This window comes from Eutrigla gurnardus, assembly GCF_963514095.1.
Source record: "Eutrigla gurnardus genome assembly, chromosome: 8".
Lineage (NCBI taxonomy): Eukaryota > Metazoa > Chordata > Actinopteri > Perciformes > Triglidae > Eutrigla > Eutrigla gurnardus.
Genome location: NC_139922.1, coordinates 17274529 through 17290154, shown reverse-complemented (window position 1 = coordinate 17290154; position 15626 = coordinate 17274529). Strand labels below are relative to the sequence as shown.

General features: G+C 42.5%; 2 protein-coding genes across 4 annotated transcripts; both read right to left on the bottom strand.

The window, feature by feature from the left end:
* Positions 1 to 4095: 4095 nt before the first annotated feature.
* Positions 4096 to 6954, bottom strand: nsun5 (NOP2/Sun RNA methyltransferase 5). The gene is made up of 4 exons (XM_084015866.1): positions 5775 to 6954; positions 5351 to 5561; positions 4765 to 4929; positions 4096 to 4417 (listed from the first exon to the last, which is right to left on the bottom strand). The coding sequence occupies exons 1-4, from the start codon at positions 6697 to 6699 to the stop codon at positions 4207 to 4209; spliced, it is 1512 nt and encodes a 503-aa protein (XP_083871992.1). The 5' UTR covers positions 6700 to 6954; the 3' UTR covers positions 4096 to 4206.
* Positions 6955 to 7266: 312 nt separating this feature from the next.
* Positions 7267 to 15383, bottom strand: mybl2a (v-myb avian myeloblastosis viral oncogene homolog-like 2a). 3 transcript variants are annotated; one of them, XM_084015860.1, is made up of 13 exons: positions 15152 to 15383; positions 14871 to 14930; positions 13647 to 13740; positions 13291 to 13362; positions 13043 to 13135; positions 12707 to 12927; positions 12504 to 12624; positions 12049 to 12102; positions 11556 to 11785; positions 10572 to 11274; positions 9896 to 10138; positions 9212 to 9412; positions 7267 to 8987 (listed from the first exon to the last, which is right to left on the bottom strand). In XM_084015860.1, the coding sequence occupies exons 1-13, from the start codon at positions 15160 to 15162 to the stop codon at positions 8385 to 8387; spliced, it is 2706 nt and encodes a 901-aa protein (XP_083871986.1). In that variant the 5' UTR covers positions 15163 to 15383; the 3' UTR covers positions 7267 to 8384. The 3 variants fall into 3 exon arrangements, with proteins under 3 accessions (XP_083871986.1, XP_083871987.1, XP_083871988.1); XM_084015861.1 differs by lacking the exon at positions 14871 to 14930; XM_084015862.1 differs by lacking the exons at positions 14871 to 14930; positions 15152 to 15383 and adding an exon at positions 14644 to 14709.
* Between the last annotated feature and the right edge of the window lie 243 nt (positions 15384 to 15626).

Genomic DNA, 15626 nt, shown 5'->3' with positions numbered 1-15626 from the left:
CCTCATGGCCAGTTTCTCAGACACAAAGAAATATCAATGTACAGTACAGTATGTCATTGCACCATTTAAAGTGTCAGTAAGTCTTTTGAAAAAAAAAAATTAAACTCCCTCTTGAACTCTCTCCCAAAACACATGAGCCGGCATCAATCTATCCAAAATTTAAAACACCACTTAAATCTCACCTTTTTAGACCTGCTTTGAATGTGTAACTAATGCTGTTTTTGTCTATTACTCTGCAGTTTTGTTTCTATTTTAACTGTATAGCTACTTTGAGTACTATGAAAAGCACTATATAATTAAAATGCATTCTTCTTCTTCTTATTATTATTATAATTATTATTATACAGTACTCCAATACTGGTAGAGTCTAAAGAGGTGATTGTAATGTAATTGTGATGCTCAAAGCATTGCAGAACTAAAAAAAAAAACAGCACCATCTTTTTCCAGGAACAGGGATTAGTCCAGATAAATCCAACCTCACTGGGAACATTTTTCTTTGGTAACTGTGTCAGTGCAACTGTTTAAGCCTAAATGAGAAGCTTCTCTCCCACATTAAAAAGCACTTAAGCAGCATAACAGTGCACTGTAGGAGAAAAGTGTTCAATCTATTTAACGGCATCAAATATTCAGTGTGAAAAGTAATTACACTTTGCACAAAGCACATTGACTTCAGAGGTTGTATTAAGGCAACGTAAAAGAAATTACAATTCTCCAGTTGCTAAATGCTTTTTATAACTTAATAATGTGTAAAAGATCAGCAGCTACAGTCTCAGCAACAGCAAAAGTGGAAAACCTTTGAATGGAGAATTGAGTACATTTTAATCAGCATTTATTTTTGTCGACTATGGGGCTGTTCTCTCCCTTACATTACTCCTCCTCACAGCATCTGTCACAGCCAGTCAGTCAATCCCCCACCCCCATCCACTTAAGCTCCTGTACTCGGCAGTCCCCATGAGGTCCCTAGAGCATCGTGGCACCGCTTCGATGGCGGCGAGACCTCCCGCCGTCAGCATCAGGTCAGGGCTGTAGCTATGCAGACTGTCACTGATGTGTTGCCCCGCCCCTACGATGCCTAGCCTGACAACCCACGATGACCCCACCCACCGCAGGGCGATCCAGCACAAAGCGTGTTGCCACGCTGGCCACCGAGCAGTCGTGTGTCTCCTGGCAGCGGTCTCTGAGGCGACAAGGAGCTCCTGGAAAAGTCTCCGGCCACCCCAAGAGTGGATCATGTTCTTGTACGTAGACAGGGAGGCAGTGTAGAGCTCCGCCCTAGAATCAGGCTCCATCTTCCAGTCTGAGAGGAGACCACCAGCTAAGAGAGGACAATGATGGAGGGGGGAAAAACAAGTAAAGAGAGGGATGAAGAGAGGCAGACGAAGGAGTTAAAAAGAGTCAGGGAGGATGGAGTGGACGGAGAGGTGGGAGGAGGCGGGAGTATAAAAGGATGGAGGAAGAGCAAAGATGAGATGGAGAAGGGTGAAGAGGAGGAAGCGGGTGAAGTGAGAGAAGGTGGGAAAAACAAGAAGGGAGGGCAGCATGGACACCATTGGAGGTCAGAAAAAGGATGGGATGCAGAAACGGAGGGAGAGGAAGGAGTAACAACGATAGAGGGGGAGGGAAGAGGACAGACGATGTGTCGTCATGACTCCATTTTAGAAAACCCACCATTTTACATGTTTACACCGTGATGGTCAACAGCATTAAATGTGACCATTTAATGCATTAAAAATGCATTAAAAAGCTGCATTTAAAAGCATTTAATGCAGCTCACAGCATTAAATGTGAAGCAAGCCTTCATTCAATTGCCCTACTGGAGTGATATTCACCCATCTAAGTAAATGCAAATAATACAAACATTAATATGTGAAACATTAACACTGGATATACATTTTAATGTGTCGCATCTTAGTGCCATAGGAGAGGATCTGAATGCTGTTAGCCAGATGGAGGAGGAAGTGTTACCTGGTTGTTGCCTCTGCTGGTGATCTCCTCCACCCTCCTGTGTGTCAACGTTGGTGAGGGAGAGCTCTCCTGAGGGGAAAAAGAAGAAACCAGTTGAAGTCTTCTCAAAATAAAAATAAAAGTTCCCAGATAACAGGAAAGAACATTTTGGACACTTGAGACATGCTATAAAGCCTTCAGAGAATAAGAAAATGTGTGTGATCGTAGTTTAATATCCAAGAGCTAAAATTATCCCTCCCATCCATCCATCCATCCATCCGGGTCATGGAACGTCTTCTCCACCACCTGCACACACAGAGTGACACCTCAGCCCCAATTTCTACTTTCAGCAGTTACAAATAAAGGCATGGATTCCATTCATAAAGGCAGTTTCATTCAGCCTAAAAGGTCCAGATTCAGAAGTCTCTCTGCACACTTCAACACAAACATACAATGCCAGACAAGTATCGTAAAAGAACAGAAACATGTACTCACTGTTGATTTATGAGGATAGCGTACGGTATAATTAACGTGAAACACACATACAATCTGATTACTCGCGAAGAAGATATAGAAGGAATCATTTAACGGGAGTCAACACCAACAATTGTCCTGAGGATTTTCTATGCAGCTTTTAAATTTGGAAATAGACCAGCGAAGGTGATGTGGTTGTTCTTTATAAGACACACACTGCTCTCTAGTGGATAAAACTATACTCACAGTAAAACCCGGCAGACTGAGAATGCTCTCAAGTCAGGTTTCATTGGATTTATCTGGATCATTTGTCAACAGCTCATCGGTCCTGGTGTCAGTACGTATTTGGTCAGACTCTCTCGCTGGGATGTCATTCCCAGAGGATTTACACTGATAACGGATCAGACAGAGAGTAAAATTATAATTAATATTTGCATTGAACTGTATTGTTTCTGTAGCATGGGCTTGTAAGATATTATAATCGATTATTGACATGCTAAATATCTTGCAAATGATTTAATACAGAAACATAGTTTTTCCCTGTTTTGTACTGCTAAAAAAATCCTGAATTACTGAAAAAACTAAAAAAAAAATATATTTTATTCACTGTGTATTAGTTAATGCTGAACGTGACAAGAGCCTGGAAAGCATGTGTGTATGGGTAGTGAGGTGAGACGGAGAGAAAAGCTGGTTGGAGGGGAGAAGATCCCTCCATCTCTTTGCACATTATTCCAGGTGAACGGCTGAAACCACAGTCAAAACCATTAGACTGTCACAGTCCATCCAACAGAAAAACTGCAGGACCTGTGTGTGTGCGTGTGTACAAAAAGCAAAGAAAGCATGAGCCCTTCTAATGCTCCTGTGAATGCTTGTGCATGTGTGGTGTGAGAGCATTTCTTAATGTGTGAGTATCTGCAGCAGAACACCAACACGAACAGCTGGACGGACAAATCCATTAACAGGCACAGCTGGGCTACCAGGGATTATACAGTATGAATAACTGTTACCTCAATTTAACTATTCAGTAATACAGTTTCATTGAAATGCTGCTTTACTATTTTATCTCAATAAGTAATAATAAAAAGTTTTGCCATTTTTATGGGAATGCTATACATACACGTTTTTTTATCATTTTTTTTTTAATCAGGCAGATCTAGCATCAACATATCCAACTGTCACGCACACCACCTGTAGCCCCCGTCCCTGTGTACCTGTTGAACTCTCCAAATATTTCCTATGCAGGCCCATAAATGTCTGCAATTTCAAATGTGGTCAGACCTGCATGTCCTCAACTGGACAGACGAGAGGGACAGTCATCTATTAAATGTATTATTATTATTTTTATTATTATTACTATTATTACCCGCACAGTAAGGCTATGGAGTTCAAAAGGGGTAGTTTTTAAAATCAGTCAATACTGCTACGGTCATAATCATCAAAATAGCTGTATCATCTTACTTTACAACCAGATGTTTCTGAAAGAACGCCAGAAAAATTACAAATATACTGCAGGTCACAACAACACCAGTTAAAACACTCAGGAGTGTTTCCACAAATAGCTGGTTTGCTGCCCCCTGCTGGATAAATACGGTAACTTCTCTGGAGAAACACCTGGACCAGTTTCTGATGAAAACCACTTTGCAGAATATCTAGCAATAATAAAATACAGAGACGTGATACAGTAAAAATACATTTTACTTCTCATTACAATCCATAAATGAATAGAGCCTCTACATTAAGTATTCCCTCCAGACAACATGCTGTACCAGTCCCATTTTATATTTCTCATCACTCCATTGTTGCAGCGGCTGGTGCTGCTGGTGCTGCTGCCGCCTTCTTCTTCTTCCTCTTCCTCTTCTTCTTCTTGCCAGGTGTACTGTCAGCCTGCACTGCAGCGGGTGTCGGGGTGTCCTCCACCTCTGAAGCTTCAGACTCTTCTTCTGAATCTGCAGGTCTCTTCTCACAGGTGGGCGGGCTGAGTGGCGTCGCCTCAGGTTCGCTATGACGAAGCAGAAAGTCAACCTCCTCTAGTTTCAGACCCTCATCTGCATGAAAAGCTTCTCTAAAATTATATTTAGTTTGACAAAATCATAGATTTCAGATATTTACACTGCAGACCTGCTAAATTCCATTTTAACAAAATCAACGTTGAATGAATGCACAAAATATGGAGTCTAGATCATTTCCATTTTACAAATTACAGTCATTAAAACAGCATTATGATTAAACAGATGATGCATTGGCATGTAAATAGAACTGCTCAATTAAGTGGATTTTCAAAATTACTACACAAGGATGTAAGCAGAATTAAATATTAATGCCTTTACATGACACTACAGTATTTACCTCATCTGAACCGCTGGCTCCTGCTTCTTATTCCCAGCCTCGCTGTGCTTCTCCAGCAGAGCCACAAAGAAACCTTGCGTGCGGGTCTTGGCGGTGCTGGCACGCAGACACTGAGTGAGCGGATTCAGGCCTCGCTCGGGCCACTGAGACATCAGATGAACCAACCTGGAGGAGAAAACACAACACACATTCAGGGCGAGAGATCCGATGAAATCGACTTCCGGTTGCATATTTTCCCTCACAATAATATTAACGACGAGGCAAAAGAAAAAGAATGCAGTGTTAATTGTGGTTCCTAGTCTCCACCGCTTTTAGCCATCAAGCTCCGTCCTGTGGAACCAGCTCCCAGTTTCAAGCCCGGAGGCAGACACCCTCTCCATGGAGGAGGGTTACACCTGGGTCAAGGTTGCATTAAGGGGAGTTAAGAGCTAGTTTAGGCCTGCTCTATATGAAAAGTGTCTAAAGTGTCTGTTCTGATTCTATGGTATATAAAATGTAATGAATTGAAAAGCACTACCTCAAATGTGTGCAATCATAAAATCATCACTAGGTGTGTTTCGAGTTAGTGAAAGAGGACTGTTGCTACCTGAAGCCAGGGTTCTGCTGCAGACAGGCCGTGACGACCTCCTCGTTCTCCTGGCTATGGATGGAGCAGGTGGAGTAGACCAGGCGCTTCAGGCGAGGGAATTTGAGGCCGTGGTTCAGGCACCGCAACTGGAAGGCGGCCAAAGAGGCCAGACGAGCCTCGACCTTCTCCTGGTCAGTGGAGGACGTTTCGTCCTGGAGACAAACCATACCTACAGATACACACAGAGAACAGAAATGAGAGATTTTCTGAATCTGAATCTGTCCCCACGATCCTGGCTGGAATAAAGAAGCTGGTAGGATATCAATATTCTTAGAGATCTGGGATTGCTGGATGTATGAATCATGTGACTATGAAACCATAGTCACATGATTCATAGGTACAGGTGATCAAATACCTTCATAATCACACAAGATTTCTCTACCTGATCCACTGCAGGATGGATCCAGCAGGATGTACTCAACATCTTTAAACTGCGGACTGTCGGGGTCCACCTTCAGGAAGTCCTGGTTGGCCAGCTGCTGACAGGTGACCCCGGCTCGGAGCAGGAGAGTCGCCATGGTGGCCAGGCGCTTGGCATCCAAATCGAAGGCAAACAGCTTGCCCTTGTTCTTCATGATGGCTGCCAGGTGGCTGGTTTTGTTTCCGGGGGCGGCACACGCATCGATGAGATGGCTGCCAGATGGGGGGTTGAGAAGGTAGGCAGGGAGGCAGCTGGCTTTGTCCTGCAGAATGAAGTGGCCGGCCTTGTACAGGAAGTGGTCATGGAAGTCCGTTTTAGGAGAGAAGACCAGCAGCTCTGGCAGATGCAGGTCCTTCATGAAGTCTTTCTTCCTCAGGGTTAAGTCATCCAGCCTGGAAGCCTGTCCCGTGTAGGTGAAGCCATCCCGTTTCAGATAGTCCACGGCATCCTCCACGGTGGTCTTCAGGGTGTTCACACGCACATACCTGGGCAGCTGGAGCCCGACGAGCCGCTGGACGCTGGCCGGGAGCAGGTCCTCGTTCTTGCTGACGTTCTGCTTCACCTTCATGCGGGCCAGCGCCGCCTGCAGTCTGGGTCGATGCTTCATCATCCTGGTCTTCCAAGAGCCGCCGCACTTCAGCCCCCGACCCATCAGCAGGTCGTACACCAGCGCTTTGGCCAGGTGGACCCCGAGCTTTGCCTGTTTGAGCAGCTTGGTGGACTCGATGATCTCGTCCAGGACGGTGGAAAACTTCTGGGTCTCACAAACCAGAGCGAACAGCTGCTTAATGTTCGCGAATTTGCTGTCGTAGACCAGATTTTTCAAAGCGCCCTGCTTCATCTCGACTTTCTCCAGGATCTCGGCGGCTTTCACGTAAAGAGCCATGGCGACACCAACTTCTAGCTCCCCAGCGAGCCGGGCTACTTCGCTAGCTTATCGGCTACTTTGTGGCGTTTTTCTGTGGACAACTGGCCTGAAACAGCCGGAGCTCCGCCGGAGCTTCTTCTTCTCTGAGCGGCAACAACAAGCAGCTTTGTGTTTTTCTCATTCGCGTTTAAAAAAAAGCAGCTTCATGATTGCTTTTCCATCGTGCACATGGCAGAAGAACTTTCGTGACCCCGGAAGTACTAGCTGACGACGCAGTGTTTTCGTGTGACGTAGGACGTGTATCCAGCCAATCACTGAGGACGACTGAAGGATAACGTGGGACTTCACTGTTTTATAACTATAATTACAAATAAAACACACATACAAGTTTTAATCAATTTTTTTCTTAACATAAGTTAATGTTAGAATGTGCATCTCAGTGCATAACAATCATCAATCGAAGCCAGTGATTTCCAAAAGCCATCTTGCTTTAGTTATATTATAACCCATTTGTGCTCTTAGAAAATACAGCAAAGACGTGAAAACTGTGGCACTGTAGAGTAAAAAATAATCTTTAATACAAATTCTTTATCTGGATATTTCACACAAGAGGTTAAATGACTGAAGTTCACACTAGTTTTTATTACCACAATACGAACAATCGTCACTGCAATAAAATCAGTAATCGGTCATTCAATGTGAACAATCTGAACATGTTTAAAAGTACCCGTCTAATAATGTCAGAAAAAAAAACAAGCTGCTGAATGCATCAATCCCCATCAAACATTACAATCAGTTAATTCATTGTGGCAACTTCAACGTATCGCTGACCAATAACAATAACTAAAACAAATAGTAAACGACAAGAAAGATAAACATGGATATTTCCAACAAAAAGAAAAGCAAAAAAGGTCTCATTCAATTTACTGCCAAGTGACCCAATACACAGCAGAGTACAGCATACAAAACAAATAAATTACAAGGAAAAAAGGAACTGAATAGCCATGAACTCATGCTGTAACTTACACACCCAAGAATGGAGCAACAATCCATTTTCTATCTTAAAGAGAGGAACACAGGCTGATGTTTAAGCTGTGATGAAGAGTACTTTTATTGCAGATTCAAATGTAGTATCTTTCAAATTATTTCTGTGGCGTATGGGTTTGCATGGCTGTCTGCCAGTATTTTTTAAATACTACCAGTAGATGTCACACAGTCAATCTGTGACTTTGACAAGATGCTTAACTTTCTCCTTTTGTCTTCAAGAAGTAGCAGCAACACAAGGTCTTCAGAGAATGCATCTTCTAAAGGCCTTTTAATTAACTTTGGTTTACATGTTTACAGTGTTGAATTATACTAAAATATAATGAATGTTTAGAATATACTGTTTTTGGAATGTACTTGAGCTACTTTTTCTGAAGGACACTCCCAATCTGTTGACCACAGAGAAATAACAACACCTTGTTTTCTCTCATTTTCAATATAGTTTTAATATATTTTGCTGCTGTTGACTAAAACCAGAAGGTTGAAATTATATTGAATCAAGTTCATTTAATTCAACATTCGAAGAAATTTCATTCAGAGGGACGTCAATTGGGTGTGGAAGCATAGCATGGTGTATGGAGAAGCAAATGTGGAGGTTCTTTGGGTGGAGGAAAGAAACACCATATACCTATCACTTATACACCATATCACTTAACCGATCAGTGTTTAGCGACCCCACTGGGCTTTTTAGCAGTCTTTGTCTTTAAAGAGTTTTTGTATAGAAGCAGTCTCTCTGTCGTGTGAGCTGGAAGGCGGTTCCTCTTGGCTTTAACAATACACGCTGCCATCGGACACAGCCGGTCAAAGCCCCCTGAGGTGGCTGGTATTGCAAGCAACTTCCTGGCGATGCCCTGGAGCATGGGGGACCGATGTGCAGATTTCCAGTACAACACAATGGAGCTGCTTTCCCACAGTGGTTCTGATAGGTACGCGTCGAGCTCTGCCATCTTCAAGGTCTTTGCAGGTGGCTGGAGAAAAGTAAAGATGGACTTGCGCTTGAGGTTGCTGCCGCCGATTCCATCGCAGTTGTTGTCATCTGAGCTGGCACCAGATGCCTCCATCAGCGTGACGTCTTGGCTCACCTCTTTGCTATCCTGCTCCTTTTTCAAATCTGTGCTTTTCTGTACTTTATCTGCCTCTACAGAGGGAGATGGGGAGGCCTCCATGCTTCCTAAAGTGGCTTCCACGATGGAACGAGCCTCATATTTTGACGGAGGCGTTAGGAAACCTGTCTGGTCTTCCAGTTTGGCATCGGAAAACGGCTGGAAAAAAAACATTCAAGCAAGGATGAGAGTTCTGATTCCGAGTGTAGATAGGTATGTGTATTTTTGTCTTTGATGTTCTCAGAGCTCTACAGAAATTAATATAAAATTGGAATAAAATGCCACTTTTGCAGCTAACATTTGAAGTTTACAGTTCATCAGCTCAGCGGAAACTGAATGGCAAAGCATGACAAAATGGCAATAGATATGCCCAAATGTAATACCTGCAGTTTGATCCTGGGGTCGAGCACAGCAGCTAGTATCATGTCCTTCTGGTGAATCAGGGACTGGAAATGTGTGTGGAGGCCTGTGCGCAGCGCCTTGTTGAAGTGGGTGTAGTTGGTGACGAGGCTTTCCAAGGTCTTATCGAGGCAAATGAGGGAGGGTGTGATGTAAGAGATGGTCACTCCATTTCCTTGCAGGACCTGGATTAGAAATGGCAACAGGAAAATTAGTTCACAATCTTCAACCAACAATACCACAACTTTATAATACTGTATTTCCATACATATATACAACATTTCTATAGGGGTTCACAAAGAAAATTAAACCTCTAATCATTGAATCCAGGCTCAATGTTCAACTGACAAATCACAACATTACTGCTGCAACATCAATAGATTCATGTTTTTGTTTGCTTTTTTCAGTAATTCAAACTGCCCAACAAATATTTAGACGTTTCTATTTTCTTTTGTAAGCTAATCAGCTCATTTGCCACAATGAATATTACAAAAACACAAGAAAACCAGGAAATTCCAATATAAATAAGAGAGGCTTGTTGTCCAAAATATTCTGTATACGTTAGGTTTTTAAAAAAGAAATAATATTCACAAGTAATATTACACATACCTTACGTGATCTTTCTAAAACATTATAATCCACTACATCCACAAAATCAACTCTTTTACCTGCAAGGCCTCCTCAAAGGGCTCAAGGAGACCCAGGATGTCTATCACTTGCTCCCTCTTGGCCATGATCAGAGGCGGGGCGCTAGCTGTGTCGTTAGCCTCTATGCGAGCCTGCGCTAAGATAATCATGATGGCGCTCCAGGCCGACTCCTGCACCATACGACGTAAAGATAGCATCAGGGAGTTCCAGCGACAGTTACTGGAGGAAGGGCACAGGGAGACGTTGCACTCCTTCAACAAAACCTAAATAAAGTGATACAATAGAGTCACGTTAAAAATCTGATCTCATTGAATCTCTGTACATTCACAAAAATGTTATCAGACCTCAATTGAACCGCTTTTAAATGTAGAACTGTCTGATAGTTGGCAACACAATGTCACTATAGTCAAGAGTTTTTAGTTTCACATAACTTTACAGCTCACAAACAAACATTAATTTAATCAATAGAGCTGATGTCAGTGAACTAAAGAAGGTTGTCTTTTAAACAAAGTCTGGTGTGTGTCGGCGCACACTTTGAACATGTAAGCTCAGTGTTAATAATAAAAACAAAACACTCATACACACATTGTCTCATCTTTGAGGTCAAATCTAAAAAACATTGTTTCACCTGGACCTTTGAAAAAAGATTATCATACAATGTGAAATACACTTGCAAAATCAGTTTAATTCCCCTACCTCGCTCCAGTAAGCACTGTTCCTAAAAAAAGCCACCACGTTGTGGACCTGCGAGAGGAGGTTTTCCACGACCCTTGAGTTCTTCAGTGCCTCCTTAATCACGAGCTGCAATGTGTGGGCCACACAGGTAGTAATGCTCCCAATCTGTAGCTCTGAAAAGGGGGACTCCGTTTCAGACATCTGGTCTGACAGAAATGCCACCATGTCATCTCCATCCGGTTCTCCCCTGTTAGAGGTGCACATGATCTTGTAGTCGCAGAACAAGTTGTTCCCATCCAGGGCTTCTTTGGCCTGGTTGGCGAGGACGTAGCCAATGCTGCGAGGAAAGATGCCGTAGCTTAACAGCACGCCTTCAAGCTCCCTGGCCACACAGGTGCTGAGGTTTTTGTGGCTGAGGCGGCGGAAGGCCACAATGGGACGGCGGATCTGCCAGGAATCACTGACAAAGTGGAGCTGCACAACGACAATGGGCTCCTCCACCGGATGGGATTCATTCCCTGCCCAGAGGTCAAAGGTGACGTGAATGGTGCTCTCGCCACCTTTGGTTTTAGCAAGGCTGGCTTTAAGGTCCCGGATGAGCTGAGGCTTGATGGTTCTCTCCACATCGTCATAGAGCTGTAGGCCCATGACACGCTGGGATAGCTTGTTGCATTCAGGGCTGATGGCACTCATGAATGACCTGAAGCCTGCGCCTTCGACAAAACTGTGGGGAAGTGAAGTGAAGACACATTGGCATTGTGCATTTTTCAATTGATGTGTGTAATTTAGACTGATGGTTGGATGTCTATTTGGATGTCCATTTGATTGCATACACAATATACAACTAAGCCTAACTGCTGCAGTAATATTAAGTCTGGTGACACGTATAACATCACCCAGGGAATGTATTCATTTGAGTTGGGGGTTAACAAATTTGGGGATTTTGACAACATTGGATAAAACTACAGCAAGGACTCTGGAACAGCTGCAAGCACTACAAGTCACCTGAGTGGCAGCATGTCTTCAGCGATCATCCTCAGTGCTGCAGTGGTAAACTTTTTCTGGTCCACCGGTGCAGCTGCTGCTGCTGCTGCAGCGCCTGAGGTAGAGCTGGGACTGGAACTCGAACTGCGGGGCAAAGATGGACTCATGGATGCTAAAGTCTGTGGAGGCAGAACAGCAGTCTTCTGCTTGGCTTTCTGACATGCCTGCGTCCTTTCTTTCTCCGGCCTGACCTGAAGCAAAGCAAAGAATAGAGAGTGTGTGAAATCAAGCTTGCCAGCTGGGAAAATAGATAAATATTAATTTCAATGACATGCATCCATGACATGCATTCATGACCACCTCTAAACATCAACAATCATCTATGGTGATAATTGTATAGACTTTGTTTGGGATATACTGAATACAAATTGAACTAAAAGAAATTTGAGTGTTTCTCAGGTAAAAGTTGACAACACAGCTGAATCATAAAAGAAAATCATCATAGCAAGCTTACCACTTTAGGAGTTACTGGTTCAGTGTCTAATACCACATCATACTTGAAGTCCACCTGTAAAACACCATATAATGTAAACACCCAATAGTGTCTTTGCTGCAAAATATGATAAATTATACCAAAGGGTATAGTTCATAGTCTCACCAGTAGTCCACATAATGATTAGATAGTGTATTAGTTTGATTTTATAATATGTAGCAATTAGCCTAATCTTTGCTTTTTTTTTTATTGTAATTAACAAAGATTTTTACTGCTACATCCTTACAATGATTAATCACTTAGCATAATACAATCTATTAACCATTTTATTCATTTGTATTCTAGTTGCTCACTGAAAAATCATTAAGGAAAGTAACAGTTATAAAAAAAATAGTGGACATATGTGATATATATACACATATACACACACAGAACTAGATATATGCAGTATGTGCTAAACTAAATAAATATTATACCTCTCCTTCCACAAAATGTTGAATATGAAGTGAAATGCTGTCAGCGTCGTCTTTGTACAAGCCCATCTCAGCTTTGCGTTTGATGGTGGCGTTCCAGTGATTTTTCACAGAATTGTCTGTCCTACAAGAGAAATCGAAAAATAAAGTGTCCGTCATCTCATATTGTTAAACTTCAGCTAATTAATCCCAGCTAACAGACCCACCTTCCAGGGAGCAGCTTGGCAATCTCAGCCCAACGGTTTCCCAGAAGGGAGTGGGCTTTGTAGATGATGAGGTCTTCTTCACTGGTCCAGGAGCTCTTTTTGATCAGTGGGTCGAGGTGGTTGTGCCAACGCTCACGACACTGTTTCCCCATCCGTCCCTTAAGGTGCCTGGCAATCAAAGACCAGTGCCTGGTGCCGTACTTGGCCACCAACTCTACTATCTGTCCAGAGCAAATACATGTGTAAACTCGGGAGTACAAAGTGAGATGGGACAATGTTAACTACAAACTGTGTTTAAGTAAAGTCTGTATTATATGTTCTGTGTAATCTTTTCACCTTTTCATCTTCCTCTCTCTCCCAGAAGCCCTTGACTAAATCAGGATCCAGGTGCTTTTTCCAGCGGTCCATACACTGGAAATCTGTTCGTCCCTGACAAAACAACAGATTGTTTTGAAGAAGAGGATTGTATTAATTAACATAGAGAGCCTCTTTTATATTCTACAATTTGACAACTTCAAACGTTTATGTCACTGATTTGTTCATTCAGTCTCACTCGAGTGATTTTGTTCTTGTTGAAAACTTACCGGTAAAAAACTGGCAATGGTTTTCCAATCTTTTCTTCCAAAGTTGCTGATCAGGATTTTGAGATTTTCATCCTGCACACAAAAAGAAACCCTTTGAAATTCAGTACAATTTAATCAAACAACTTCCAGCTACATCTTATCTTGAACACAGTTTGCTACTTTTGATAGCCAGCAAACAAAAACAACAGAAAGCTATGTGACTAACCTTCTTAACTATGAGCTTGCACCTCTGCCTCAGTTGGCTCTTCTTGCTAGCACGCAGCATTATATTATAGTCAATACTAATGTAATAAACTAATGGAAATTATAGTGTGTTGAAATATACATATTAAGGTAAAAGCCTTCTTTTCACTCACCTCTTCCTGTGTCCATTTACACTTGCCATCCTTCTTCTCTGCTGCATCCGAGTCAGTGTCAATGCACATATTACTATCTTCCTCTTCTTCCATGCTGTAACCATGATAACCAATCATTCAAACATGTATTAATTGATTTCAACATATAGAGATTATCAAGACTGGGAAGACACACGAGATGATGATTAGACATCTCAGCTTTCAAAGCGTGCATTGACGTGAACATATGGCATGGTTGATAAATCCATTAATTATGCTGTTCCATTTTCCAATTTTTATTTGACTGTTCAAACTTTATTCCATTCACTTTGCATTGTTGTAGCATCAGAACTTCCAGCTGCAAATGTAAAACCATGTCTGAACCTACTGTTTAGCTATCCGGTTTAAAACAGCAGCCAACAAGTCACTGTCTTCCAATCCAATCTGCAATAAAATGTTCCTTTACAAAGATGGTCACATTCTTGATTGGACTGCACTACACTGAAGTGTTTCTAATGGTTTGCATCACCACATTAACAAACATTAGGCAAACATATAGACCTGTTTCATTCTCTTAATCTTTGGGTTAGCAGTGGGGCTCTTTACACAATGTGTTGAAGCAGTTTGTTGAAATAAAGAGAAACAGAGTTCCCACCGAGACTATGCAAACTTCCACGTTTAACATTATAGATACAAATAGTATAACTGCATTGACATTTAGCTAATAATGCAAGTTTCCTTGCACAAAGCCTGTGTATTTCACTTCCCTGCCCTGCAAGCTATTCAACGTGCATGCATGTTATGCTCCACAGCAGCAAGCTAGCTTAACGGTCCACAGAAAAGCTGCTGTAGCCTGGTACCATTAGCTACCATTAGCTGCTGCAAATGAAACAGTTACCTCGACAGAAATATGAGTCATTGGAGCTATACATCCAAAATAGCACTGGGAAACCAAAATTATTGTGATTAGTATTAGTTTGACACTGACAATTGAGTGCCAAACTAATGAAAAACGCACCTTGCAACTTGGCTGTAACTTCAAGCTAGCTAACTTGGCTAACGTCCCATGAGCACGCTTCAGGAAACGTTGACCGGTGGTTTAGAAAGTAGAGCGCCTCTAGCGGCGCATGCAACGTTACGCAAAACGCAATATCGGAGAAAACGGGGCGTTTGTGATAATATCGATGAGACTGGGATGGGGAAGCTTAGTTGACATGAAAGTAGGGAGAACATAGAAATGCCTACCCAAATTTCAGACTGTGCAATTGCTTCTGGAATACAGCGGGGTCCAGCTTTTCCAGCTCACTACCATGACACAACACAACAACGTCTTTTAAAACGACATGAGGGAGAGGAAGCAGTCGACTCACTCACACTCTCACTCACACAGCAAAGCAACCGGTTGAATAACAGCTTTAACGCTGACTATACATGTCACAGCTGTGAGGCATTTCTACTCAGCGAACAGCACAAACACGCACTTTTCTTCGACCAAAATTGTCAACGTTAACGTCTCATACACTTACCCGCGCGACATCCCTCCTCTGTGATTCAGCTCTCAACCGCCACCGGAGTAATTCAACAGCGACTGAAACAGTCCGTCTTTTTGTGAACGAACGAAGGCTCGAATAACTTAAATGTGGTGTCTTAATTATTTAAAAAAAACGTGTTAACAGTTAAGCAACTCATCGCGTTGTAGCGGTAGAAAATGTACCCGGGACTAAGAAAACATAAGGAGGATGTGTTCAAGAACGCCACCTCCACGGCTCAGCACACACACACACACAATCCCCGGAAACGATCCATGTGTGTGAGGGTTTCAACGGTTTCAACCGACGCTAACGGCTAATGGCTAACGTTGCCTTTGCGCAGAACTTGACTGGTTACACTGCGTTTTCCCACTTCGACGTTAACACAAACAAATCCGTTAAACTAAAAAAACAGTGTCGATTAAACATTCGTCAACATTTTTTCCTCCTCAGTTCTTTATTTAGAAAGTAG

Bases quoted from the DNA above. Each gene is read 5' to 3' on its own strand.
- nsun5 (XM_084015866.1), bottom strand. From the start codon at position 6,699: ATGGCTCTTTACGTGAAAGCCGCCGAGATCCTGGAGAAAGTCGAGATG. The intron at 4,930-5,350 runs GTAGCAACAGTC...TTTCTCCTCCAG, and splicing joins CAGCAGAACCCTGGCTTCAG to GTTGGTTCATCTGATGTCTC. The intron at 4,418-4,764 runs GTAAATACTGTA...GCTTCGTCATAG, and splicing joins GAGCCAGCGGTTCAGATGAG to CGAACCTGAGGCGACGCCAC.
- mybl2a (XM_084015860.1), bottom strand. The intron at 13,741-14,870 runs GTAGGCATTTCT...TCATGGTTACAG, and splicing joins TTGCACAGTCTGAAATTTGG to CATGGAAGAAGAGGAAGATA. The intron at 13,363-13,646 runs GTGAGTGAAAAG...TTTTGTGTGCAG, and splicing joins GTAAATGGACACAGGAAGAG to GATGAAAATCTCAAAATCCT.